This window comes from Ammodytes marinus (genome assembly GCF_949987685.1).
Source record: "Ammodytes marinus genome assembly, chromosome: 4".
NCBI classification, from domain to species: domain Eukaryota; kingdom Metazoa; phylum Chordata; class Actinopteri; order Uranoscopiformes; family Ammodytidae; genus Ammodytes; species Ammodytes marinus.
In genome coordinates, this window is record NC_137233.1 from 32992327 (window position 1) to 33020157 (window position 27831).

Here is a 27831-nt window from a genome sequence, read left to right on the forward strand (position 1 = left end):
AAAATCTGACAAGATGGCGACGCACATAGGCCAAGACGATTACATGCAGTTGAAATAACTGAGATCAGCCCGGATGCTAAATCCATTTGATATACTATCTATGGTCACAGGGTTGTTTCACTGTGTATTTTGTTTTCTGTAATCTTGGCTACATTTTAAATGAGGGCTGGCCATCAATCTCACGTTCTAGAACTAAATAAAGGTTTATCGATTGATTGGTACAATATGATCCAAAGACTGTCCCAGCAGTAGAGTAATGCAGGACTGTCCACGTAGTAAGCCTCTGTAGGAGACATTTGCAAATGTTCCTAATAAAAATCCATCAATAACCTTACCTTTATAATGCAAGAAAAAGGTGAATGCTGAACATAAAAAGGTGTTTAACACTTGTCAAGTAATCTGAATCCCTAACTGCTCCTCACCACCTCTGGAGGAAAGCCATAATAAAGCTTTCTTACCAGTAGGCCTCTTTGGATCCCTAACTGCTCCTCACCACCTCTGGAGGAAAGCCATAATAATGCTTTCTTACCAGTAGGCCTCTTTGAAAGGCAGGGGACAAGGCTCTGAATATACCAAGGAACTTAAAGGTACTATATAATCATGCTATGTAAACACAGAGATTATAACCATATGTAACCGCATGCAAGCTAAAGCAATGAAGTAAAAATGTAATGAATTATGTTGTTACCATGAAATGGTTGATTGATGTATTAATGAATAATATGATTTAAAGTACGTATGATTTAGAGGTACTATGATGTGTTATAATGTTAGAAGTATAGTCAGAGAAGTGCTGTCAAGAGTTGGAGTGACAGGATGCGGCACAGGAAGCTGGCAGCATCCTGTATAGGCAGGTGTCAAGATAAGAATCTAAGTAGAAAGTTATTGTTGTTGCCATGAGAGAAGTAGGTAACCAAATATTGCATCTCAGCAAAAGCAGACGGGGAGAGAGAGAGAGAGAGGGGAAGGGGTAGGCTAGCAACAGTTATTCATCATAAAATTGTGAGAGATATAAGGCAAGGTTTTGCGGAGAAAGAGTCAGTTAAGCCTTGTCGGACCTCGCGGACGGAAGCAAGCAAACCTCGGATCGACCACCCCGGAGAAGCAAGCTACGGACGAAGTAAAACACTAAGTCTCTGAAAAGAACTTAAGTCTCTGGACGAGATAGAGAGACAGCGCAGCAAAGACATCGCAAGACTTAGAGAACTCAACACTCTTCATCAGCTGAATCACACAGGGCCGACAAGAAGAGCGCTTAACCACTTCCACCCAGCTGAAGGGACAATTAGGAGAACTCTTTGTTTCAACGCTCACACTGTTGGACTGAGTGAATCAAGACCGGACGGCTAGGAGGTGTGGAAGGCTGAGCCTGACTAAGCTCCCCTCTCCTCTCCTCTGAGGAGAACTTTCTGAGACTTTGTACAAAGTTTGTGAGGATCTCCGTGCAGTTCCCAGACAACGGTGAAGGAGAAGTTGCTAGACCAAGTGACTTTCCCTCTGCCTCTCCACAACCCAACCGGATACCAATATTCCCCGCTTCAGCTCTGCTGCATAAGGTTAGATATTAGACGATAGAGTAGGGACCATTGTGAGAATAGCCAACCAATGTAAGTAATCATTGTGAATCTGAATTGAGCTGTATGCCTGCCTTTAATAGCAATAAAGCATTTAATCTTCATTTAACACGTCGTTGTGGACCTTGGATCATTATCTTTTCTAAGGTTGTAATGTACTAGGTGAAGTGGGTTCTTACATCTACAAAAGGTTCTTATAGGTTACTTCTAGCCCTTTAAACTAAACATACCCTTATGGCCTGCTGTCCTGGCCATTAAAACCCTATCCTAGCAACCATACCAAGAGCCTGGATCATTTAGAGGAGAGCTGCCATTAACTGATGCGACTGGTGTGGTAGTAAGACCCGAGGGCTATTCGGTCCTACTGCTGGGCCAGTGTAAGCAGGGTAGACATCAGGACGAAGGCAGTTAGAAAGCTAGGCGTGTCTCCTCGCCACCAGCTTAATTATTCCTAGTTTATCCTTGAACGAGTAAGACTCTCAGGTGATAGGAATCGGACCCTTTAAACGGAGAGCTGGTACCAGAACCTCCTGTACAGGGGTAACTACAACTCCGCGATCTAACACACTGTAATGCGTGTAAATAATTTCCCTTTAAAGCGGAAACTGTGGCACCTTCTACATGGTGATTATCAAACTTCAAATGCAATTAAAATAAGGTTGTTTTCTCCAAAATGTAAACTCTTCAAAGTAACTTATTGACATTTTAACAAGATTTTAAAAGACAAGCTCAACATATTTTCTGTTATGTGCTGTAACAGCTACCTACTGTACACATTGGAAAAAGAGCCTCACGTCTCTTATTCATTAAATCAATCCTACTTTCATAAATCTCTGTTAACATCTCATCTCATTCTCTCAAGGACTGACCCTGAGGCGATAAAGACTGAGCAAGTAGCCTGCCTGCATGGGGCGTATGGTGAGCTCCCTGTCTCTTGCTATAGATAGGAATTACATTTCGTCCGATTTTCTATTCAATTCGGCATTCCTTATGATTACAATGCAAAAATCAGCAAATATTTCTTGCTGGGTTAACAATGTTCCACATGTCGGTGTGCCCCTTAAAATATCACTTATGCAACGAATTATTTTTGGATGCCATCCCCATTTTATTTTATGGTTGCCACTGAAGGCAAATATTTTGTTGACCATTTCCCAAAATGGTTCCCAATGGCAACCGTTGCTGTCAGAATCCTTGAAGGGTGCCACTTTCAATTTACCATAAATCACACAGTGGCTTTAAACACTAGAACTGTTAGCATGATGTTTCCTTTGGTTTTAGGCAGATGTTGCACGTGCTAACTGATGACTGCCTCAGAATCATGTGGCCTGACATGTTTTTCTGCTGCTCTTTTTTTGTACAGGAGTTAAGGTGCCAATAGTGCTCTGTCCATGATGGAGGCTGCTATGTTCCTAATGTAAAAAAACACATGCGCCTTCCAAGGCCTTTCACAGCCCTCACACATAAGTGAGACCTTCAGACAGAACACAGCTCGCATGCCACCTTGACAAATACTGCTCTGTTCCATTCAGCACACAACTCATAGAATGCCACAGATAGACTCAGATTATGATTCACTCAGTGTGTGTTCACAATCTCTGCTGGAGCATAGATGTTTAGAGAGCAGAGTTTAGAGAGGCTCCCTTCAGCTCGTGTTGTGGCTGTGTGAGCGGCCTGGCCATGGGCGTGGAAGGGGCAGACCATGTGGTCAGCAGGACGGAGACGGCGGGCGGTGGACCAGCACATGGTGCCGTCACCTCACCCTCAACAATGGCATGCCTCAGCTGTCCACGCAGGCCACAGCTCTGACTCACTATGGTGACCAGCCAGCAGACCTGCCGTCAGTCACAGACAAGAGCTGAGGACTGCAGCCCCCAAACAAGAGGAGTCTGGCTGCAAACACAGCGTCTGGGCCACATCCACATTCACCCAACTCTGTAGATCTTTTAGCGTTAGCATAAACACACTAAAAGATATAGAAACTTGTTGCTCCAAATAAGGGTACTTATTTGACTATCCGAGAAGTCTATTCTTCGCTCTACAATTTAAAATGTATCAAAGTGAAAGCAAGAATACAAAACACTTCACAAATCTGCTGTGTGTGTATATGCTAATTCAAGCGGAATCTTTTCCAACCAGGGGCAAAAAAAGGGTTGGTTGATTCAGTAAATTAGGCTAACAAATAAAAAATAAAAGTTGTATTTTTCCTTTTATTCTCTTCTCTCTGCACCAGATGGTTCGATTACATGTTAAACTCACAAACAAAATCTTCTGTGGAGGATACCCCCAGATCTGCCTACAGTGGTGTAGTTCAAAAAAAGAATTGTGTGTTTTTCCCCCCGCTTTATAAGACAGACTGAAGAGACAGAGTTGAAATGGGGCAAATAGGTGAACGACTTGCAGAGAACGAGCCGGGCCGGACTCAAACCCAGGTCTGCTGCGAGGACTGAGCCTCTGGGGGTACGCTTTAACCACTACACCACTAGCGCCCCCTTGTAGTTTTCTTATTTTATAACTTATACATGTCTTGTGGATTTGCATGCTTTTGTACTATACAAAAGTAAGAAACCTTTTTCAATATATTGCAGTACTATTCTGAATGCAGAATTTATAATTGTGTGACAAACTTGGATTTGGATCACCTTAGTCCCCTAAGTAGGCCTGTGTGTAAAAATGCTGGAAATGGGATTCAAAATATGGAAAAAACATTCTCTCGGGGGTCCCACGTTTTTGTGTCCCCCTTACTTCTCAGAAGCAAAGTTACACCCAACATGAAACCAATTCATCCAAGATGGAGCCAAGTATAGTTGGCTCCATCTTGGATGCTTCTGCTCATAGCTGCTGTGTTGTGTGGCTCACTGTTAATACCATATATTTATTTATACATTATTTATTCCATGGTATTTTGCTACTCAGAGCACACTGTGTGTAATAGGATGACACACTGAATCACTCGTTTACCATTTACATTTGTTATCTTCTTCGATCATCATAATCTTTGTTGGGTGCTACTATTTAAAAGGGTGAAGCTGGCGTTATACATTTCTTCTCCTATCGTCACAGAGTAATCCATATCAATACATTTAGGGAATTTAATGTTTGTTTCTTTGTCAATAAGAATGCAGTATTATCAGTCTAACCCCCATATTCTATGTCAAAATACATGTCTAGTGACCTTTTTTTTAACCTTTATTTATACAGGTTTTTCCCATTGAGACCGAAGACTCTTTTTCAAGGGAGACCTGTTTTCCTTTCCCACGTTACCATTCACACACACATTCATACACTGATAGCAGGCTAACTATCGACATTCACACGAGGCAAGGTGGGTGAAGTGTCTTGCCCAAGGACACAACAACTATGACACAGGTGGCAGGGCGGGGATCGAACCTCCAACCCTTTGATCATCGGCCGACCCGCTCTACAAACTGAGCCACAGTCGCCCCATGATAACTTCTCATTACTGAAGGGAATTTTGGCATAAAGAGGAAATACCTGCAGTAAGGCAACACACTGAAATGACCAGCATGGAACTGCTCTGCCCTCATGTCCTTATCCAGCACTGTATGTAGCCTATGGGCTGTCCATAACCCAGCATACCCACTGTCCCCTCTGTGTGACAAAGAATCGATAACTTTCTGTATTATGCAAGAGTGATGGGGATTCAGTTTACATAATCAGTGTGTAGTGTTTGGGACGTGGCTTTGTCTCACTCTAACTTGAAGGCCCTGTGCAGACCACTGGCCGAAGTAAAGTAGTCCTGCTGCATCATGCCTTTTGCTATTCCACAACTAGCTGCTGGAATGATTTGTCCATGTGCGCACAGAGACGCACGTTGAGCGAGGCGTGCTTTGGAACAGCTTGTGGTTTATGATAAAGTCACATATACACATCAGACCAGCACATCAGACCAGCACATAGCTACTCCTGCCTAGCCAGATTGACGCGCAGCTGTGAAATGCCGCTGCTGTGAAGGCGTAGGAAAATGGGCACATGGAGAAGCTTGATGCCAGGGCTCAAATAAGCACCTGAGCAGCATTATTTAGCTGCGTGAATGTCACCATGCCTTACTCCTCTCTCTCTCTCACACAGCTATGATAAAAAGCAGGGCGGAAAAGGATTAACTGTAAATGAATAAGCTTCATCAAACGCTTGCTGGCATGTTGACACCAAGTCATCTCTTTTTATTTGCAGCTTTGACCTGTGCTGCTCCTGGGTCTGTAATGAAAGCACAGCCAGGACACGTGGGGGTTCATTCTCCTGGGAGTTCGCTGACTCCAGTGCTGACCTTTATGCTGCAAAAACATTATGTAATGACTAGAGCGCTGCGTGATAAGCATCTCTACAGCAATATAATGGCACATGTCAATCTATTTATTCTAATTATTAACATGCAATTTATATTGCTTTTTAAAATAATAAAATCGATGTACTATACATAAGTATATTAAGTAAATGTAACATTCTATAACAGATTCTCATCCTCTCTTTATGAGCAATTGCACGGCAGAAAAATGCCAACAATTGCAATTGTAGAGATTAATGAAGATGGATAACAGACTAGAGACAATGGTTAAAACAATAATGTGAGACATTTGCCAATGAATAGTTTAATTTTCATATTCTTCCTTCAAACTAAGACTTAAGCAGCAACTATCCAAGCAGCTTTGTTGTGGTACAATTGAATAATCAACCATTTCTGAATTAAATCATTCCAACTTTTAGTTTTACAGATACAAAATGAAAGTCAACTAATTTTTTAAGGTTAAGTGAATCCTCTTGTGACCCAGATAAAGAAAACCACCTTGTATCATCTCCCAGGATGGACAGAGGCCTACATGTACTGGATGTTATGTTTACATGTATAACAAGTGCTGGTTATGGTGTTGAAATGTATCAAAGTAGCAAGAAGCATCATTACAGTATCCCCAGACTCACTTGATGTTGACTTAGGAATCGACTATCCACTACTTTCAGTCTACTATAAATTGCTATAGTAAAATAATAGCCATCAAAGAACAGCATGCAAAACGGAGGATATTAAAAAGTATTAAGCTGGCGCTGCACAGCGTTGCTGACAGTGTTTTATATTCGCTGTATTATGTAGGCAAGCTATAATAGGCCTACTGTGCAGTAAACAGACTGTCGCTTCTTTTAAATGGGGAGTGAAATACATTAACATTAGGTGACAGTTTCCATTGTAGAGCCTGATTGATTTATTACCAGAACCCTTGTCCTCTAGTGATCACAGTTTAAATTATTATATAATTTCTATATTCATATAAGGCTATTTAACGAGGCTCGTCTGTGACTTTGTGATCACGCAAGTGAACAGTAACGATCGCGTGCAGCCGCAGAATTACATTTCAACCTGACAGAGTCTGTTCAGTGGCACAGACGTTAAAAAACTCCTGTTAATAAAAAAATTAATAATGATATACATACAATAAAATAGGTTTATTAATCTGAATGTAGAGCATGTTCACGATGTGTAAGGTGGTCGCATATGAACGGCACCAGGGCTGAAACTATTCTACTGATCAGATAAATGATCGATCAAACGTAAAATCATCAGGAAATGATAAAAACATCCCGATGGAGATTTTTATGGAGTGATTTTTCTTCAAACTGTACAGAGACGCATGTGACAGTGACACTCTTTCTTCTCAGAGTAGGTCAAATCCCCCATCCAGCAGGTTAGACCCATGGCGTATGTTGCCGCAGTAACTGAGTTTCCACTAACTCAGAGCGAACAAACTCTGGGTTGCCTCAAAACCAGCTACCTGAAACAGGCCCCAGGTCATCCTCCTGTCGCTTACAGGTTATGACATCAGTGATTCTTGAGAAGTGGGACAAAACAAGGTGCAATGGTGAAAAAATACAAACCCTATGTTTAGGCAAATTCAATAACATGTATGTATCCAACATATACTAAGCTACTGAGCTAAGCTTTGACACAACCTCCCAGCTTTTGTTTTTTTTACCGTCATTGGCCTATCACCACCGTCAGATGTCAACTCTGTCAGATTTCCTGTCTGACGCTGTTGACATATTTAACGTTTCTTAAACATAACAAATGGAGTTTATCTAGTAGCCATTTGGTTTTTCTGTTGATGTTAGGTGCTAGTATGAACTACTTCAGGAAAATAAAATGATCAAAACATTTCAAATAGGACTTTCAAGATTTGGAATGTAAAATATTCTAAAACTACAACACTTATCAGAGCCTGTCTGACTCTAATGTACTCTGCAGAGGTAGAATTTGACAAGAGGTCCTTCAAAGTGACAGCTGCCCCTTATTTTGGCTGATTTTATTACATTTTACATAATGAAATGTCTGACGGTGTTGACTTACAGTAAAGTGGTCCCATCACTTAGAATCCTTATAAAACATGAATGTGTTGTAGAAAAACAGTTTTTATTGATATGAGAGATTATTTAGTGTTGCTATTGATGAAAAAAGCTCTTTTTAATCATTAAAGTACATTTTTAATAGGTTTTATTGCATATGAAAGATTGAAACCTTCTCTGAGGACACACTGTTTTGGACGTCGTGAGAAGATAACAAGTGTTATATATTTGACATAATAATGATAAAATTAAATTTAAGGGGATAATTGTGCTCCAGACATTCTATTCTTAATCCCTAACTAGTGCAGTGCCCGTAGGAAGCAGTAGCTTATGCATGCTTAAATGTAACCCGTCTATCAAAGTGGGACATACAAACAGATGTAGCCTACACAGTGTCACACAGTCATTGAAATGGCATCGCTCGTCAATGTGACTTATGTTCTTTCTTTAATATGTGTTGCGCCATATAATCCTCTATTCTTTATGGGCAAAGCAGGTGAAAAATGTTTTTCATTGGTAATTGCAGCTTGAAGGCAGTAGCATTTATCTTTGCAAACAAAATGAAGGGCATTTTTGCATCTTACATAGTCTTTAGCTCGTTTAGGTGTTAGTTTCTAACAAATTTAAAACATTCTGTGTAAGCGATCATGTTAACATTCACCGGTAGCAGAGCTATCCGAGACCGTGCTAGTTTAAATGGAAACCGCTATTGACACGCTAACTGAAATTAGCGTCACTGTTGCGGAAGTGTTTAACCATACATTTGTTTGGAAAGTTGGGTGCATTGAATGAGGAAGTAACACCAGGCTGTGTCGGTCTGCTGTGTGTGTCCCGCTCGTAAATTCATGCTTTGGTCGCAGCGGCCAATCAAATCAGAGGGAGGCGGGGTTTAGCCGGAGACTACTTCATGCCCGTCGTTACTGTGGCCTTCAGTGCGCGCATGTATTCGCCGCCAGCATGATATTATTATAACTTCTACATATTCATATTTGGTCCAAAAAACCTCACAATCAATCAAGGATGCACACCTTCGTGCTGTGCGCAAGCCATATCCGGAAGCTCAGGCCGATCTGACTAACAGTCCGAGAGATATGCGAGCCACTGACACACACACAGACAGAAAGACGTTTCTTGCTTTAGAGATAGATAGATAGATAACATCTACAATTTTAAATATTTTTAAACATAACAGCAGTTACATTTGGAAGATGGCCTTTTGTCCTGGTTCTCAAGAATCACTGATGTATTTGACATAATAATGATCTAATTAAATTTAAGGGGATAATTGTGCTCCAGACATTCTATTCTTAATCCCTAATAACATCTACAATTTAAATATTTTTACTTTTAAACATAACAGCAGTTAATATTGGAAGATGGCCTTTTGTCCCGCTTCTCAAGAATCACTGATATCATATCTGCCCTTTGAACAAAAGGTATGGAAAATAACAAAAAAAATAAAAGAAAGCATCCACACGTGCCATACATCGGAAGATATCTCACCTTCCCTATATTCCAACTCACATTGTAAAAGTCTACCAGCACATCCTGCCACTGCAACATTCACTTACAAAGGGGGGAACCCGGTTTGACTGTTAATCCTATTAAAGTCTTCATAACATCAGCCTACATCCTTTTACATAACAGGACAAATATGATTATGTCGGGGGTTGCATTTCTCCTATGCCTTTCACAGAATCCTGTTCCCCTAAAAAACAAAACAGACAAGCTCGACCCAGAAAAGCTTCAGCCAAGGAAAGACATTTAGTTTGAAATATTTAAGCCAAACTGACTCAGGATCACATTTTCTGCAATTTACCACTTACAGTATTACTCAAGGCTGTTGATGTGGCATAAATTGCATCAGAATGTTAGAGAAAAAGCAACATGTCAAGGAGTGGTAAAGTAAACATAGGAGGACGAAAATATTAAATAGAATGCATTGACCAAAGTAGAGACACACACTTGCTTTGTTCCCGTTCTCTCATTCTCACAGAACTCAATGACATGATTTTGACTGCTTACCTACTGGATGTCCATACAGAACTGAGTTAATGCCTCGTAAAGCCTGAACCAAAACTGAACAACTTCATTAAAGCAGGATTAAAGGTGCCCTGTGGATTTGTGTTGTTGTAAACAAACGAGAGTTGTGTTAACATGCAGTGTTAACCACATAATACAGTACTGTGCCAATCCTTGAGGTCTTACACACATGTTGGATGCAATTGCGAAGGCGATTTCTCTTAAAAGTTGTTCACATGCACGTTTAGTAGCTTGCACTCTTCTTCTTTCCTGCCTTTGTTGGCATATTGCAGCATATCTTGGCATGATAAAGCAATCTGTACAGTGTAGTGGTGTAGCAGTAATGGGTATTGTGTGTCTAACCCTTACCCCCCTAACGCTAACAAAATGGGGATCCACTCATAGAAAACCTTCTGCATTGTGCAATGAGACAGAAAACACAGGCTACCTTATATTGCAGGGCTGTGGACATTTGCACTGGATTAAGTTAAGTGTAGCTAAACCAGCAACACAGCAGACTGAGGCAACTGTGTACCTGATACTGCGATAGACAGCTTCAACTGAATGCATGTACCATGAGAGAGGTTGCTAGTAACACATCCACAGATACACATCACAGGACTCGTCAGTTCTCTTCAGCTCACATTATAATCTTTCAGCTAATGGTTTTAGTTTTGTGGGTTTCCTCTCACTGTGCCTGTGACATCTGACTAACCAACTGTTCGCTAAATGCTCAGCCGCTAACAGACAGTTAAGAGACTAGCTGGTGAACATAGTGGGGCATTACACTGCTAAAAAGGCAGAAATAGGGACTTGAATTGGGTCACTAGTAACAACTATGTTGCTTCCTCTCTGCTGCATGCTTAAATATGCAACAATTTGCCTTATCAAATGTATATTTAAAGTCAATGCTGTGTGTGTAGCTTGATGCGCTGCCCCCTAGTCTTAAAGCAAACTCTTTTATTTCCTTTATTTTATGGACAAATGATGTTTCCCCATCACAGATATATTAAAAGGTGTGTCTCACAGGTTAAACATGACATTCATGTAGGCTTTTATAATAGGTCAGTGTGGGGCTGCTGCTCTACAGATGCACTGAACTGTGGGTGGGTGGAGGCCATGAATTATAGAATTCTCATGATTTCAGGTGAGGTGTAAGTGCAGTCTCTGACAATCATTCCGTCCTCACAGTGAGCCATGTTTAGTGCCATGGTGCCTGTAAAGATTACCAAACCAAAGATGGCCAAATAGAGAAGCCCAAAGTTTAACCACAAAGGCACTTAGCGGAGGATTGTCTGTCAAAAGACCAACCAACTTAACCATGTATCTAAAATACATCAATAAAAGTTAATAATCCAAAGCTTTGCAGAGAGCATCTACAGTGAAAGCCTTTGTGATGGGCATTTGGTAGTTGATTATGGAAGGGAAACATGCAAGCAGCCAAAGTATAGACAAAAATGATGTTGGGTGATGAAGAAGACATACATGGAGGGTGGGTGGTGGGTGAGGGGGGTACATGGATAGGGGCTGATGGCTGGCTGATGGGGGGTCCAGACACAGAGCCACCACTCACTTGGCCAGCTTGGTCTCTATCTGCTGGCGGATCTCCTGCCTCTCCTGGTCACTGCGGACGGGGAAGATGTTGCGGTCTTCCAGCTCCTGCTTACTGGGTCTGTTCCGAAGTTTTACAGTCAGCAACTCCTTCCTCATGGTACTAGGCAGGGTCCCTGTTGTTGGGCACAGATTGAGGTCAACAACAACAGTTATTGGGTCACATAGTTTTTAGGATTATTGTGCAAAACCCACCTAATCACCACACAGTGTGCTGTGTTTCTCTAAAGAGCTAACACCTTGTTCATTAAATGTGTTCTTACTTCAAGATGTTGAAAGTGTGTGCTTAGTTGTACAGCTAGACCACTAAGCCTTAGTGGTCTAGCTGTAATACCCAACCAGATGAGTTTCAAGTTCTGTTACATAATGGAAGGTGCAAGCAGCTTCATTCTGATTGGATTCGATTTTTTTGTCACTTTGGATTCAGTCACTATGGGGCCAAACAATGATCCTAATGAAATCCTGGAAACAAATCTCTAAAATGTGGATTGTGGATATTTTTGAAGGTAGTCCACTTCTAGGCAGATGTTCAGTCACTTTTAGTGCTCTTCATTTGTAGATGATTTGCCTCAAGGTGGACCTATGGAGCTCAAACTTTTTTTAGATGAATTTATAGCTGTCCCCAGACAAATGTGCTGTCACTACACTCTTTTTGAGGTCCTCTGAGATTCCCTTTTCCTCTTGGCATGTCTGACCTGTATGGGTTCACTTTGGTGAGCCTAAACTGACTTGGTTTTATCTCTGTTTTATCTAGTGCCGCCCAATTTCTTCCCTAAAGATCTCTCATTACATTTGTCCATTTCAACACTCAATTTCTCCCACCTGATTGTGTTAACCTGTTCAGTTCAGCAACGCAGCTCGGGGTTCACTAACCTTTGCAGATACAACAAGTTGGCAAATCATTTGTTTTTATTTTAGTCTTTTGACTACACAATTGATTTCCTCAAAACAAGTATGTAGAATTGATTAACACACACCTGTTATTTCATATAAAAATACTGGTATTGATAAAACTAATTAATAATGGTTAAACTAAATAAATTTCACGTAGTTTCAAGCAGCACTGTATATACAAACATACACATGCATGCCTCATGGTCTCAGGCATGTTAATCGCAGGCAGCCCGTGCCCATGACCCACATGAATGGCCAAGAATTAGGCCAGAGAAACAGATGCCGACAGGCCGCTGCAACGTAACACCAGTAAGCTCGCTGCTATTCGTCATCGCTGAAAATCTCCAAGAGATGATTTTGCTTCATTATTCACTGGCAGGGTGCTCAGATTCTCTTGCTTTCTACAGTAACGCCTCTGTAAACCTGCTCTAAAATAGCTCAAATCAATATATGATAACAAAGTCGGGTGTCTTTCTAGGCTTTCATAAAAATCTGATTGAAAATAAATGTTCATAAATATTATAAAAACGTAGTATAAACGTTACCTGTCTAGACTGTTTCACAAGACGGTGTGGGCGACGTGGCCGTGTCGAACGCTCTCCATGCCGACAGTCATTGTTTTTTATAGAACGTTCAGGCAGAGAACTGCCGTGATTGGTTCAAAAATACTTACTGTGTCACAAGAATCAGAGCATAGCCCGCCTCATCTAAAACCAAATTTCTGCAGACAATATCTTTATAATATATTTTTATTTGGATTGTTAGATATGCCTAACTCTTTTCAGATGCTTCCTATCATGCAACCAACTCCCCAAACCACAAAGGATTTTGAGGATTTGGTTTTAAAAATAAGAGCAAAGGTTTTGCACCAAAATGTCATTAGACCCACCAGTGATGACAGACTCGTTCCAGCTGTCCTGGTCATTCAGGTACTGGTCCAGCCTCCAGTTCTCTTTGTTCTCATCAGACTCCTTCTTGCTGTCCGTGTCCCCGGCCGGCTGCCTCTCCGTGCTGGAAGCCCGGGACAGACGGCCGTCCAGGCGCCGCTTCAGAGAAGAGCGTGAATCCTTTGTCTGGAAACTGAGGTCACCCATCACAAGACAAGCACAAGTCAATTCCTTTATTATACCACCGACAATTCTCCATTCTGAGAGATTAACACGTCAGTATAAAAATGTAGCTAAGACAGCAACAGTGAGAATTGGTTCAAGAGCTCGTTGCTGAAACCATACAACAAGGAATTTGGACGTCCAAATGAACTAACGGTCAGAGGAGGAAGGAGCACCCGGTGTTAAATGATTTAAATGAGTCATTCTCGAGCATGGGGACCTTTTTGGGGCTCATTTCAGGCTGTGTGAACTGGCAGTGACTTGGGAGGGATTATTTTTTGGGTATTTTGATGTTTATTTTATTTCACCGTTTGTCTTGATGTAAGTGGCATAAGTTGTTTTTTATTTATTCTTTCATACTACCTGTCTGTAACAAATTAACAACTTTTTCACTTTTCTATACAAAAAAAAAACAAAATAAATAAATAATGAGTCATTCTCATCTCTTTCTCTCCCACTTTCAGAACCTAAAACTGCCAAGTCTTTTGAACCTCTTCCTGTTTAGCTAGATGTTGCAGGTGGGATTCTAACAATGTGAATGACTTGTTGAATTCCTTGTTGATTCGTACATGGATAAGTTGCACAAAATATGTTAAATATCTTCAAGCTCAAGCTTCATAGATTTGCAGAACACGGCATGTAAACCTGTCAAATGTGGCTCTTGGAACTTGAGTTATGATTGATTTTTCAACATTTCATAGAATAATTCATTTTCTCTTTGGAAAATATGAATGTTTCTCATGTGCTAAAACCTACAAAGTAGAAACAATACAAACAAAGGCAACATAATATTTCAAAACATGTATTACAAATGCTATATACATCGTGCGACATACCTGTCCTGCCTGTGTTTGGTGGCCAGGGCACGGTGCAGTTCTTCAATAATACAGCTAGGGGGCAGCTGTGGGTGCAGTGAGCCGAGGTGTGGGGACCCAGTGGGTGTGGAGATCCTGCCTCTCAACAGGGAGCCATGACGGTCTTTGGGAAGAGTGAAGTTCCTGGGTAAGGTGGCCGGGGACTTCTTGACTGGCACTGGAGGAGCACCTTAGAAAGGAAAAGATCATCAAAGTGAGACACGGCACACAGCAAAGCAGCAGATGTTGCATCAGGTCTCTCCTGTTAAAGGTCACATATTATGCTCATTTTCAGGTTCAAAATTGTAATTTGGGTTACTAGTAGAAACTGTTTTCAATGTGTAGTGTGCATAAAAAAACTTTAATATTTCTCAAAGTGCCATTGTTGAGTCTCCGTTTTTTTAGCCTCTCTCTGAAACGTGTTTTAGAGTCTGTCTCTTTAAGCCCCACCTTCAAAAAAGACCCAGTCTGTGATCCCACAACCTTATATCCAATCAGAAGAGAGAACACTACAAACAAGTACGTCTTTCTGCTGGTGCAGTGCAGAGAGCGACAGAGGGGGGAATGTGTATGCGCCTACAATGGCGGAGCAGATAAAAATCCTTCCCATTGTCTGTTTTGATGTATTTAGGGACGAGGGAAGGGACTGCAAACTGCAGTCACTGACAGGAAGTTAGCTAAAAGAACCATTTCGCTTGGTAAAAGACTTGATAAAAAACATTCTAGTCTGTATGTTTAAGTCATATCTCCATGACAACACTGAGGGGGGTGAATGTTTTTGTACAAGGAAGTTTTTATTCTAAAGGTTTAAATTTACAAATAATTAGGGGAGCAGCCTCTTAAGTGACAGCTAGCTGCTGGCCCTCACTTTGCCTTGGAGGTATACGTCCGCTAGATGGGCCTTTTTCCCTCTGACCGACGTCACATACATTTTGGGAGTTTCTAGTCATACCAGGGACCTGAAATTAATTTAATGTTGAAAAACCATGAAAAAAAACCTTTAGAATCTTACCGTCCAGGCTGCCCAGTCTGGTGAGCAGTTTGACTGGCCGGCAGGCTGGAGAAGAGGTGCTGGCTCGTCTCTGAGGTAGGGCCGCCACCACTGCAGCTGCCTCTGCCGCCGCCACCGCTAATGCAACCCCAACCCCAGCCCCAGCTCCAGCCCCAGCCCCGGCCTCTGGTTTGCCCTCCACAGCCTCCACTTTCCCCAGAGGCTGCTTGTCACTGGGCTCACTCAGTGAGGTGCTTTCATCTTCTCCATCTTCACTCTGACTGGGATCTCCCAGTGTCTTTGAATCTTCAGTCACATCTTGTACTGCAGAAGAAAACATTATCAATGGCAATTCCAAGGGAGTGGTTTCAATTAGCATGTATCTGGCTCCACCTAGAGGACAATCAGAGACATGGCATCTCAAACTGAGGCTTCCACCGACACAGCTGCACCAGGAGAGAATGTTATGTAGGTGTAGCCAGTTTTATCAACCGGAATCAGTCGTTTTATTACTGATTATCACTCATTTTATCAGCCAAAATCATTACCTACCTATCTTCATTGACAACAGTTAAAACAGGCATATTAGATCAATTAAAATGTATCAAAAGGGAAGAGCCAAAGGTTCACTCATGGATTTCATAAGAAGCCTGTCAGTAACCATATGTCCTCTACACTATAAAGCATTGGTTGAAGTAGTATATGTACAAGCTGTGCACCACCAGTCCAGTCCAATGCAAATGTATGTTTTATTGGTTTTCTTTTTGTTTTGTATTCACACTTTAAAAAAAGAGTGTTCCTTTGATTCTGTTGGGTGTGTTGAAATGAATTACATTTAAAAAAATCAATGAACAAATTAAATGTCAAACAGAACTATATCAGTGATTCTTGAGAACCGGGAGAAAAGGCCGTCTTCCAAATGTAACTGCTGTTATGTTTAAAACTAAAAATATTTAACATTGTAGATGTTATTAGGGATTAAGAATAGAATGTCTGGAGCACAATTATCCCCTTAAATTTAATTTTATCATTATTATGTCAAATATATGACACTTGTTATCTTCTCATGACGTCCAAAACAGTGTGTCCTCAGAGAAGGTTTCAATCTTTCATATGCAATACAAACTATTAAAAATGTACTTTAATGATTAAAAAGAGCTTTTCTCATCAAAAGCAACACTAAATAATCTCTCATATCAATACAAACTGTTTTCTACAACACATTCATGTTTTATAAGGATTCTAAGTGGTGGCACCACTTTACTATAAGTCAACACCATCAGACATTTCATTATGTAAAATGTAATAAAATCAGGCGGAATAAGGGGCAGCTGTCACTTTGAAGGACCGCTTGTCACATTCTATCTCTGTAGAGTACATTAGAGTCAGACATGCTCTGATTGTAGTTTTAGAATATTTTACATTCCGAATCTTGAAAGTCCTGTGTCACAACCATGATATGTCAACACCGACTTACAATTTCTGAAGAAGTTATTTTAAATTTTTTGATCATTTTATTTTCCTGAAGTAGTTCATACTAGCACCTAACATCAACAGAAAAACCAAATGGCTACTAGATAAATTCCATTTGTTCTGTTTAAGAAACGTTAAATATGTCAACAGCGTCAGACAGGAAATCTGACGGAGTTGACATCTGACGGTGGTGATAGGCCAATGACGGTAAAAAAAACAAAAGCTGGGAGGTTGTGTCAAAGCTCAGCTCAGTAGCTTAGTATATGTTGGATACAAACATGTAATTTAATTTGCCTAAACATAGGGTTTGTATTTTTTCAACATTGCACCTGTTTTGTCCCACTTCTCAAGAATCACTGATATATAGTCACATAGAGGAAACTTAACAGCCACAGAAGCTCTACATTACCTCTTCCACAAGAACACATAAAGAGTTTTCAGTTTACTGACAAGGTGTCTGGAATGATCGATTCATTCTGTATTCACCACACACAAAGGGGGAAAGGACTTTATAGTCGTCTGGAGGTTAATCTACTTGGTTCATTTATTTCATTTTACGACTGGTTAAATGTCTCTCTTTCACCCGTCTGCAAAATGCATGATGGAAGTTAGCCGTCACAGAACTTTGATTTTACACTATATTTTACTATACTATTCTCGGTGTATGTTCGGCAGCAAAGTAGTGCAGTTGTTTGTGATGCAGGATGCGGGCCAATACTGATACTGATTTGGAAATTTGATATTGATAAGGATAAATCAGTTGATAGCCTTTTTTCTTTTCATACAAAAACATCACATTAAATTGTCAACCAGATACACACAGAGCAACACAATTTTCAGTTTGAGAATCAACCTGTGAGTGCTCTCTGGTGGACACACTCTGTTATGGTTTCATGGCTGTGGATGTCCTATGCACTACGCAGCTGACAGCACAGCAGAGAGCTACCTCTGTAACCCAAGGTGGCAGGGAATACATGGAATGGATTTTTCTTATATGAGAATTCTTCCAATGAGCAGACGGAATGGATTCGATTAACAGGGCGCTCTTAAAAAACAACACCGTGTGGAATCGAAATTAATATTTCATGACTTTCATTTTACACACCTCCGGAAAAAATACAGCGGCCCTGACCTCGGTGACCTCAGTGGTGCACATGTCCATGTGGTTTCTAAATGACCTCACAATCTGGTTGAGAATTTATTTCATCCAGTTTCTTGGTACTTATCGGCTGACATATACAATAATACAATTCATTTGCAATGAGCTGATATCAGACACAAAACTGTGTTTATATGTTGTGCCTTTTAGCCTTTGCCTATTTACACATGTGTTAGTTTCAAAGCAACATCATCATTTATCAGTATTCATGTTTCTATCCACCTGACAAGTCCATTATGTGCTCTCTGTAAGCTCTGTTTGTGGTCTGTACCAAATCCCCCCCAAAAAAACTGAATATACAGGTGAAACTCAAAAAATTTGAATATCGTGCAAAAGTTCATTTATTTCCGTAATTCAACTTAAAAGTTTAAACTAATATATTATATAGACTCATTGCATGCAAAGTGAGATATTTCAAGCCTTTATTTGTTATAATTTTGATGATCATGGTTTACAGCTTATGAAAACCCAAAATTCAAAATCTCAGAACATTTTAATATTACATGAAATCACTGATTTTTGATTTTCATGAGCTGTAAGCCGGAATCCTGAAAAGTTAAAAAAAAAATGCCTGAGATATATCACTATAGGTCTAATGCATCTAGACTATATGGAACTTTCACTTTTTGAATTAAATTAGATTAAAAAAAAACTGCTTTTCCATGATATTCTGAGAATATGAGTTTCACCTGTAGCTGCTTCTGTAGTTGCTAAATGCTCCACTGTGTTTAACAGTTAGTCTTTTAACTGTGTGTGCTGTTGGGTAAGGTAGTGTCTGTGTACACATACAGGTTTTATCACTGCAAACAGCTGCCTATTACAGCCACACAGCACTGCCACTGTACCTGTGGAAGCTTCTAAATCACTGCTCAGGTCTTCACTGGTGCTGGCCAGAGGGGCCACAGGCTCCTCGTCTCTGTCCTCCCCATCAGAGTTAGTGGGGGTGTCTGGGTCTTCAGCGTTCCCCCCACAAGCAAGATCTGACTCTGCACACAGAGGAAGTAGGGCAGAAATGAGTTTAGCTATAGCGCTTTGAGCATCATGTGGCCGAACAAGTGAACCGAAATCAGCTTTGAGTCATGTGCGTGCATTAGTGTGTGTGTGTGTGTGTGTGTGTGTGTGTGTGTGTGTGTGTGTGTGTGTGTGTGTGTGTGTGTGTGTGTGTGTGTGTGTGTGTGTGTGTGTGTGTGTGTGTGTGTGTGTGTGTGTCATCTTGCACCTGTCTCCAAGTCCCCAGGGTTCCTCCTGACCAGGTCATCTTTTTTCTGTCGTACAGCTGCCTTCTTCTCCACCGCTAAACAACACAAACATTTTTATGAAACTGCTCCACACATATGATATCGCACACTAAATGAAAAACACACAAAGCCTGGATCTTTTTGCCAAATACAGCATCAATGTTCCTACTCCTGAATTAGCCAGGGTTTACCGCCGGTGTATGGAAGTTTGTATTGGACATTATTATCTGTGAAAGCACAAATATGTGTGAAAAGAACTCTGTAAATATGTAGTCATATTAACGCATTTAGGGATCCATCTCAATGGGGTCTGCATATTGCACATCATATCATATATTCACATGTAGAAATGGATCTGTAAATGAGAAAATATGACTAAATGTTTACAAAGCAAGTTAAATACATTTGCAATTCAAAGATGTTTGTGTCCAAAGAAAAAACATCCATACCCGCTGATGGGGGAGGTCTTACTGCACACTCACTTGCTGGGGGCTTCAGCTTCTCGTTTTTCTTTTTCCTCCATTTCCAGGGCTTGAAGATGCGTCCCAGGCTGGCCAGCTTGCTGTTGCGGCGGACGGGAGGAGTCCTGACGCCTGACACCAAACAACCCGAATGAAGCGCTCTCTGCTGGTCCATCACATCTACAATGCAAAACAAACACAGAGGCTGTTAGAAGAATGGTCGGACGTGGTGACGGCTTAAAGGTGAAGTAAGCGATTTATTTATGTTAATATAATTGTTAAATCGCTCTTTATTCATACAGTGATCACTTGTATAGTGTGCACGTTTCATAAAGCCGATCTCTCAGTCACTCGCTCTGAATGTAATTGGCAAATACACTTTTCGGGGATCCCACTACTAATAACCAATCAGAAGAGAAAACGCTACAAACCGGCACCCGTCTCACTGACGGTGCACGTGCAGAGTGACAGATGGGTGAATGTGAATGCGCCTACAATGGCGGAGCAGGTAAAAATCCTTCCCAATGTCTGTTTTGATGGTTTTTATCATTTTTTAAATCACACTTATGGATCTGAGATGATGCTAGATAACTCACTGCTTGAAGACCGCAGTGCATTAATGTGGTGAAGTGGGGTCGAGGGAGGGGACTGCTAACTGCAGTCACTGACAGAACGTTATAGCTAAACTGACCGTTCCGCTAACTGAACCTTTAAGGAAGTTCTTGAGTCACTTACAATCAGCTGAATACTACTAGCACTGAAACCATCACGTGAGAGCAGCAAAGAATGGGTCACCAGCTGTATAAGCCTTATTGATTCCAGTGGGTCAAACAGAGGGGAGAAGACAAGAATTGCATTGTTTGTGTGTGACCCACGTGGTTTGAGGGCAGACAGAGCATACAGTGGCTTGCAAAAGCATTCATACCACCCCTTGAACTTTTATACATTGTGTCACGTTACAACCACACACCTAGATTTATTTTATTGGGATTGTATGCGATAGACCAACACAAAGTGGAGCATAATTGTGAAGTGGAATGAAAATTATACATGGTTTTCAATTTTTTTAAATAAATATAACACTGAAAAGTGTGGCCACCTCCGAGTCAATACTTTGTAGAACCACCTTTCACTGCAATAACAGCTGCAAGTCTATTGGGGTATGTCTCTACCAGCTTTGCACATCTACAGGCTGACATTTTTGCCCATTCTTCTTTGCTAAATAGCTCAAACTTCAGATTCAGCGTCAGATTGGATAGAGAGCATCTGAACAGAAATTTCCAAGTGTTTACAGATATTTTCAATTGGATTTAGGTCTGAACTTTGACTGGGCCATTCTGACTCATGAATATGCTTTGATCTAAACCATTCCATTGTAGAGCTGTCTGTATGTTTAGGGTCGTCGTTGTCCTGCTGGAGTTTAGTGTAGTTTAATAGGCCAGGCACATTTTATATGCATTCCATACATGATGATATCTATAAGTTAAAATGTTTAACCTATTCAACTGCAGTTATCTCGCATTAAATTAGTTTATTATGCTAATTACGCAAATTGCTCAATATGCAACTTTTAGCAACCAAGCCTAACTCATTTGCTAAGCCTATATGTGGCATTAATAAATGTTCAAAGGAAACAACATTTCTGGTTTCATGAATTTTCCAATAGACTGGGGTGGAGGTTCACCTTCCAGCAGAACAACAACCCTAAACATACAACCAGATATACTAAGGAATGGTTTAGATCAAAGCATATTCATGTCTTAGAATGGCCCAGTCAAAGTCCAGACCTAAATCCAAAATCTCTAAATTTTTCATTTTTTTTAATTTATAGAATCAAATACGTAGAATAATCAATAACAGTTATTTTATAACAGCATATTATTGGTTGAGCGTTAATTCAAGATTCACATTACAGTCTTTCAATCAGACTAGCTCTAAAAGACTCAGACCAAATCGCCTCATTTTGTATATCATCCTGTACTTTAAGAATCATCCATGACAAAAGAAGATTGTGAGAGTTTCCATAAATCCAGTATAAGAAATACTAAACACTATTTCTGTATTTAGTATAATTATAATAACTTGAAAACCACCCAAATACGATGCCTTCGCGTTGAATTTCAACTCCGTCATTGGCCTGTCACCACCGTCAGACAGGAAATCTGACGGAGTTGACATCTGACGGTGTTGACATATTTAACGTTTCTTAAACAAAACAAATGGAATTAATCTAGTAGCCATTTGGTTTTTCTGTTGATGATAGGTGCTAGTATGAAATACTTCAGGAATATAAAATGATCGAAACATTTCAAATAACTTCTTCAGAAATTGTAAGTCGGTGTTGACGTATCATGGTTGTGACGCAGGACTTTCAAGATTTGGAATGTAAAATATTCTAAAACTACAACACTTATCAGAGTCTGTCTGACAACAAATGTACTCTGCAGAGGTAGAATGTGACAAGAGGTCCTTCATAGTGACAGCTGCCCCTTATTTTGGCTGATTTTCTTACATTTTAATGGATTGTCTGACGGTGGTGACAAAAAGTGTCCAACCACTTTGAAACCATATAAAACATGAATGTGTTGAAGAAAAACAGTTTTTATTGATATGAGAGATTATTTAGTGTTGCTTATGATGTAAAAAGTACTTTTTAATCATTAAAGTACATTTTTAATAGGTTTTATTGCATATGAAAGATTGAAACCTTCTCTGTGGACACACTGTTTTGGACGTTGTGAGAAGATAACAAGTGTCATATATTTGACATAATAATGATACAATTGTATTTAAGGGGATAATTGTGCTCCAGACATTCTATTCTTAATCCCTAATAACATCTACAATTTTAAATATTTTTATTTTTAAATATAATATACAGCAGTTACATCGGTAAAATGTCATAAAGTTAGCCCAAATTGCCCAACACAAACACAAAAAAAACTAAGAATGGCAAATTTAAAAAAAAAAATCACTAAAAACTCCAAGATATTAAGTTAACTATCATGACGCATGTTTAGAGAATGTTTGGCTCTGCTACTCCACTAACAGTTTGGATCTATCAATGCAAACAAAAGGCTGTCAATCAGTGGCCATTGATTGGTCTTAGCTGCTAGTCTGACAGTGTGGATGGACAGACAGGGATAAGCTGTAGAGGAAGCATCACCATGACAGGCAAGGCAGGCAACAAAGAACCACAGAGGCCAGCTGAGCTATGGATGGATAGATGGATAGATGGATAGATGGATAGATGGATAGATGGATAGATGGATAGATAGATAGATAGAATTGAAAATGTGTTTATTTTGAACTAGTAAAGAAAAAGAAAAGAAAAACTACAAATGCAAATTAAGAAAACAAGTGGACAGACACATTAAAGTAAAATTTAAAAACAGTGAAAAGCACAAATAAAACCAAACTGTCCTTGTTCAACAGTTGCTCTAAATGTTAAATAAGGGTTCAGAATCTAGATGGACAGAGTGAGTGAGAGAGAGAGAGAGAGATGTTCCTTGGAGAAAGGACATAAATAGACCCTCCCACACAGTCTGGCTCTGACAACAAGCTGACACCTTAGGGAACCTACAGCTGTGAGCTGTGCAGAGAACACTCCGTGAAACACTTTCAATTTCTGTCAGCAGTGTCTAAATCCACAGCATCAGCTCATTGATATCCCTTAAGAAACATATGACATACACATTGGCACCTTGCAGAAAGCCAAAAGGAGGTGAATGCTGGTTTACACTCATATATTCCACAGGTGCAGATGGATTGAGTGTGTTGGGGGGACAGATGGTGACAGTGCCAGCATGGGGAAGGGTGGCCGACTTCCAAAGACACACAAACAAAAGCGCAGCATATTCACAATGTGAATCAGCAAGGTCAAAATTGTATTGAAATCTGAAATAAAATATTCTCCAATTCCACCAAATGATGCAGGTAGCAGCTGGGGATATACTTTCAACCAGCTGGTGCTCTATTTACACAGACGTCCACCACAGATTCAAGCTATCATGTTAATAAAGTATTCTAAACGTCCCCAAGAAAGGCTTTTCATTAATGCTGAAACTGACTTATTTTCGTGATTCACTGTTGAGTCTATACAATAATCAGTTGTGGCATCTTCACCAAGTGTATTTGTTGTCTGTTTGCAGTCTAAAACCTAAAAGGTATTCAAATTAGCACATTCGACAAAGACATGCAGCAAATCCTGCTAATTGACAGGCTCAAACCAAAACTCTTATTAGAAGAGCAAGCTCCACATTCCAACTGCCTCATCATCTGCCTGAAGAATCTCCAGCATATTTCCACGGGCCCAAGAGATAACATGACAAACATAACCGCCTCGGCGACCAAAAGAAGGGCCAATGGCCACTGAGTTTACTGACCCGTCAACAGCAACAGTATATTGTCCTTCCTTGGCTTTTTACTGAGAGCCCGATTGCTTCTCAACCCGCCAACAATGAGAAGCGGGTCAGTCGCCCAAGTGTTGAGTGCCTGCCTAGGAGGAGGCGGTGAGGGAATTCAGGTCAAGCTTAGTACTAGTAACTGTAGGAGCATGCGCGCACACACACACACAGTTCAAGCTGTCGTTGCCATGGTAACCATGCTGGATGCTGCAGAGAAGGCCCTCGGAGGCAGAGAGAAGCACCGCGGCGTGAGGAATAGGGAGTTGCTGGGCGGATAGGGAAGGCTTGTAGCGAGCTGCGGCCAATCACGGCAAAGCAACATGCAATTCAACAATGCATAATGTAAGTCATGGAGGGGAGCCGCTTGTATTTTTAATTTTTTTGCGAGTTACGTTGAAATATTTATGCACCTATTAAGGGTTGAAGTGAAGTGAAGTGAAGTGAGTGTCTTTTTCCTGTACATGCAGGGTAGGGAATTTTCTTTTCAAGACAATTTTTTATTACATTGCCTCGCTAAATCGCAACATTGTCCACTATAATGGTAATGGCACAATGCAACAATGAATGAAAAATGAAATTAATCTTTTCTTCTGTATTGTTTTTTATGTAGCCCTCAAAACAGTTATACTGATTTGTTTCTGACCGATTTGCAGGATTCTTGCAATTTAAGGTTGTACTTCCCACATGGCTGCTTGCTCTTTTTGTAAGATGGAATGGTATCCTGCATGATGTGCATAAAGTAAATCTGTCTGAGCCACTGGAAAAGGACTGTCCCTACGTTCCAAATCACATACTTTTTCCTTTTACTCTACTACATACTAAAGTACAGAAGAATTTTAGGGCCACGGGAGAGAGAAAAATATCAGATAAGGAAGTTTTTTTTCATTAAGTCGAGAAATGTCAAGAATAAAGAATACTTCAAAATGCTATTGGAGTTAGTGGGGCATTTATGTATTTTCAGGATACTAATATTGACGTGCATGTATTGGGACATCCTAAATCTTTTTCTGGCATACTAAATAGTATGGAAGTATGGGGATTGGAATGCAGGGAATGAGTGGTGAAAGTCAGAGGCAGCGCAGTGTGCTAAGCCTAAAGCAGAGGTCTGCCACAGTGCTGAGGATGCTAAAACACACGGAGCACCTTGAAATGTCACTGTAACCCTCATCCCTTCACAATCCCTCTGACTTGTTCGCATGGCTGGACATTTTGCTCTGGAGTGTCTATGGGATAACATAATGGTCACAAGGGTAAACAGTCAATGATAAAAAGTCCCCAGAGGCAAATTCAAGTATTTTACATATGGAAGAAAAGATATGCAAACTCTTGTGTTCATTTTTCTCCTAGATTCGATCCAGTAGGCCTTGTCATTAAACCACTTCAATGCATGTTTTCCAGTAGGTGACAGTGCAGATTATAATGTAGAAAATTGGCTATTAGTGTTCAAATAGTTCTTCATTTAGGCCTATTTGGAAAATTGCAACAAAAAAAGTGTTACAACTGTCCCTGGTCTCCCCTAGTGTGTCTATAGGGGGGCTGTGTTTGTTGTATTTATATTGTGGAATATATCCTGGAATATTTGTTTTAGTGATGTGTATGTTTATGATGTTTGGTTAATGTTGATGTAGTCCTATTGTGTTGTTGAATGATGGTGGGCTAACACGCTCATAGATAGTATGTGTCCGAATCATTCCACAAGATAGGCAGGAATGGCAAAACATGAAAACCCATTAATTTATTCATGTATTAGGCCGACTTTGGACTCTGCTGCACAACACGTGACTGCGGTGGGACAGGAACATTATAGTGATCTCATGTAGGCTATGGGAACAGCAATACTAATACCATATGGTCAATAAGTTATACTGCACTATTAGGCCTACAAGTCCCGCTGAGCACGTTATATGAACACACGTTCAGTGCAAATGCATGCGACGCTTCGCCGCAAATGAACTATAGCGTAAAGAATCAGACTCACATATGAGACACACAGCTGTCCAGTCCTGCTCCAGCGCTCGCTTTTCACATCATAGGCCGATATGTTCCGAAAAGAGCCGACGGGCTCGCACAGACCGGGGACTAGGATTTCGGGTTGTCGGAAGTTAACCGAAGACTGAAAACACTCCAAGTGACACTGTAGCCCACCTCGTTAAAATGAAGGGCGTAAAGATGCTGCCGTGTCCATAGAGAAACGAATTGTCAGCGTGCGCGTTTCATCCGCCTCTACTAGGGTAGTAGCGCTGGGTGGACCCCGCCCCTCTGGACGGGAGGGCTGATACACGGCAGGGGCGGATTAAAGTCATGTTGGGCTCCAAAGGCTAATGCAGACATGGGGCCCCCCACCACATCTGTTGTTTTCTATATTCAACCCTTATTTATCCAAGAAAGACCTACTGTATGTAACTTATTCTCTTCCGATTTGAATTCTAATGGCTTTATTGGCCAAGAAGTTTCAAGTAGTGGTGACAAAGGGGTATGGGCTTTTTAGAAATACATTATTAATTAGGGGAAAGGCTTAACCATACTTTCTTGGGGTAGACTATTTAAAGGTGAAGTAAGCGATTTATTTATGTTAATATAAGTGTTAAATCGCTCTTTATTCGTACAGTGATCACTTATATAGTGTGCGCGTTACATAAAGCCGATCTCTCAGTCACTCGCTCTGCATGTAATCGGCAAATAAACTTTTCGGGGATCCCACTACTGATAACCAATCAGAAGAGAGAACGCTACAAACCGGCACCTGTCTCACTGCCGGTGAACGTGCAGAGTGACAGATGGGTGAATGTGTATGCGCCTACAATGGCGGAGCAGGTAAAAATCCTTCCCAATGTCTGTTTTGATGGTTTTTATCATGTTTTATCCGTATGGTTTTATCACACTTACGGATCTGAGATGATGCTAAATAACTCGCTGCTTGAAGACCGCAGTGCATTAATGTGGTGATGTAGGGACGAGGGAGGGGACTGCTAACTGCAGTAACTGACAGGAAGTTAGCTAAACTGACCATTCCGCTTACTGATCCTTTAATGGGGCCCTTGGTAACTTGGGGCCCAAGGCAAATGCCTACCTTGGCCTAATGCTAAGTCCACCTCTGACAAACAGATAACAAATAATATATCGATTAGGCTACAGTAATTGTCCATTTTTGTTATGCTTATTGACTGATTAATTAATCAACTAACTATTTCAGCTAACAAACACACAGCAAACCACAAGCCAATAAAACGATCAAACAGTTGTGCACGTGTCTGAGACAGTTTCAACAGACTGTTGGATTGGATTGCATCGAAGCCATAGGTGTGCCTTATAAACTGGCAACTAGACTATGGCTGTGTCTTGATTCAGGGGTTGCACCCTACGTAGGCTGCATTTGAAGACCGATTGCGTCATAGCGGCGCGCAAAGGCTGTCCCGTTTGCAAGACTCCTTGCAAGGCTCCTCATATGCGGCCGAGAAATGCAGCCTTCGTTTCACGGTTTTGAAGGCTGCATCAGATGTATCCTTCGTGGCCCAACATATCCCAAGATTCATTGCGTTTTTTTCAGAGATGGCATAAAATAAAATAAAAAATAACAAAACAGCAACGTGTTGCTCCATCTTCTTAACTTTTATCTTCCTTTCTTTTTTCTTGTACTTTTTTTTCTTTTCGTCTGGTAGGCAACTTCTTTTTCTTTTTTCCTCCATTG

The 27831-nt window shown here is 40.7% G+C and overlaps 1 protein-coding gene across 1 annotated transcript in view; it reads right to left on the bottom strand.

Annotated features, from left to right (window-relative positions):
• phactr3b (phosphatase and actin regulator 3b) overlaps positions 1-27831 on the bottom strand; it is a gene marked incomplete at its 5' end in the record, with an annotated part of 58806 nt that overhangs the window by 17297 nt on the left and 13678 nt on the right. The window contains 7 exons of the mRNA XM_080026649.1: positions 11521-11674; positions 13342-13532; positions 14398-14605; positions 15428-15730; positions 18884-19024; positions 19258-19332; positions 19759-19917. Of these exons, the coding sequence (XP_079882775.1) occupies positions 11521-11674; positions 13342-13532; positions 14398-14605; positions 15428-15730; positions 18884-19024; positions 19258-19332; positions 19759-19917 (1231 nt within the window). The remainder of the gene's footprint in view (positions 1-11520; positions 11675-13341; positions 13533-14397; positions 14606-15427; positions 15731-18883; positions 19025-19257; positions 19333-19758; positions 19918-27831) is intronic.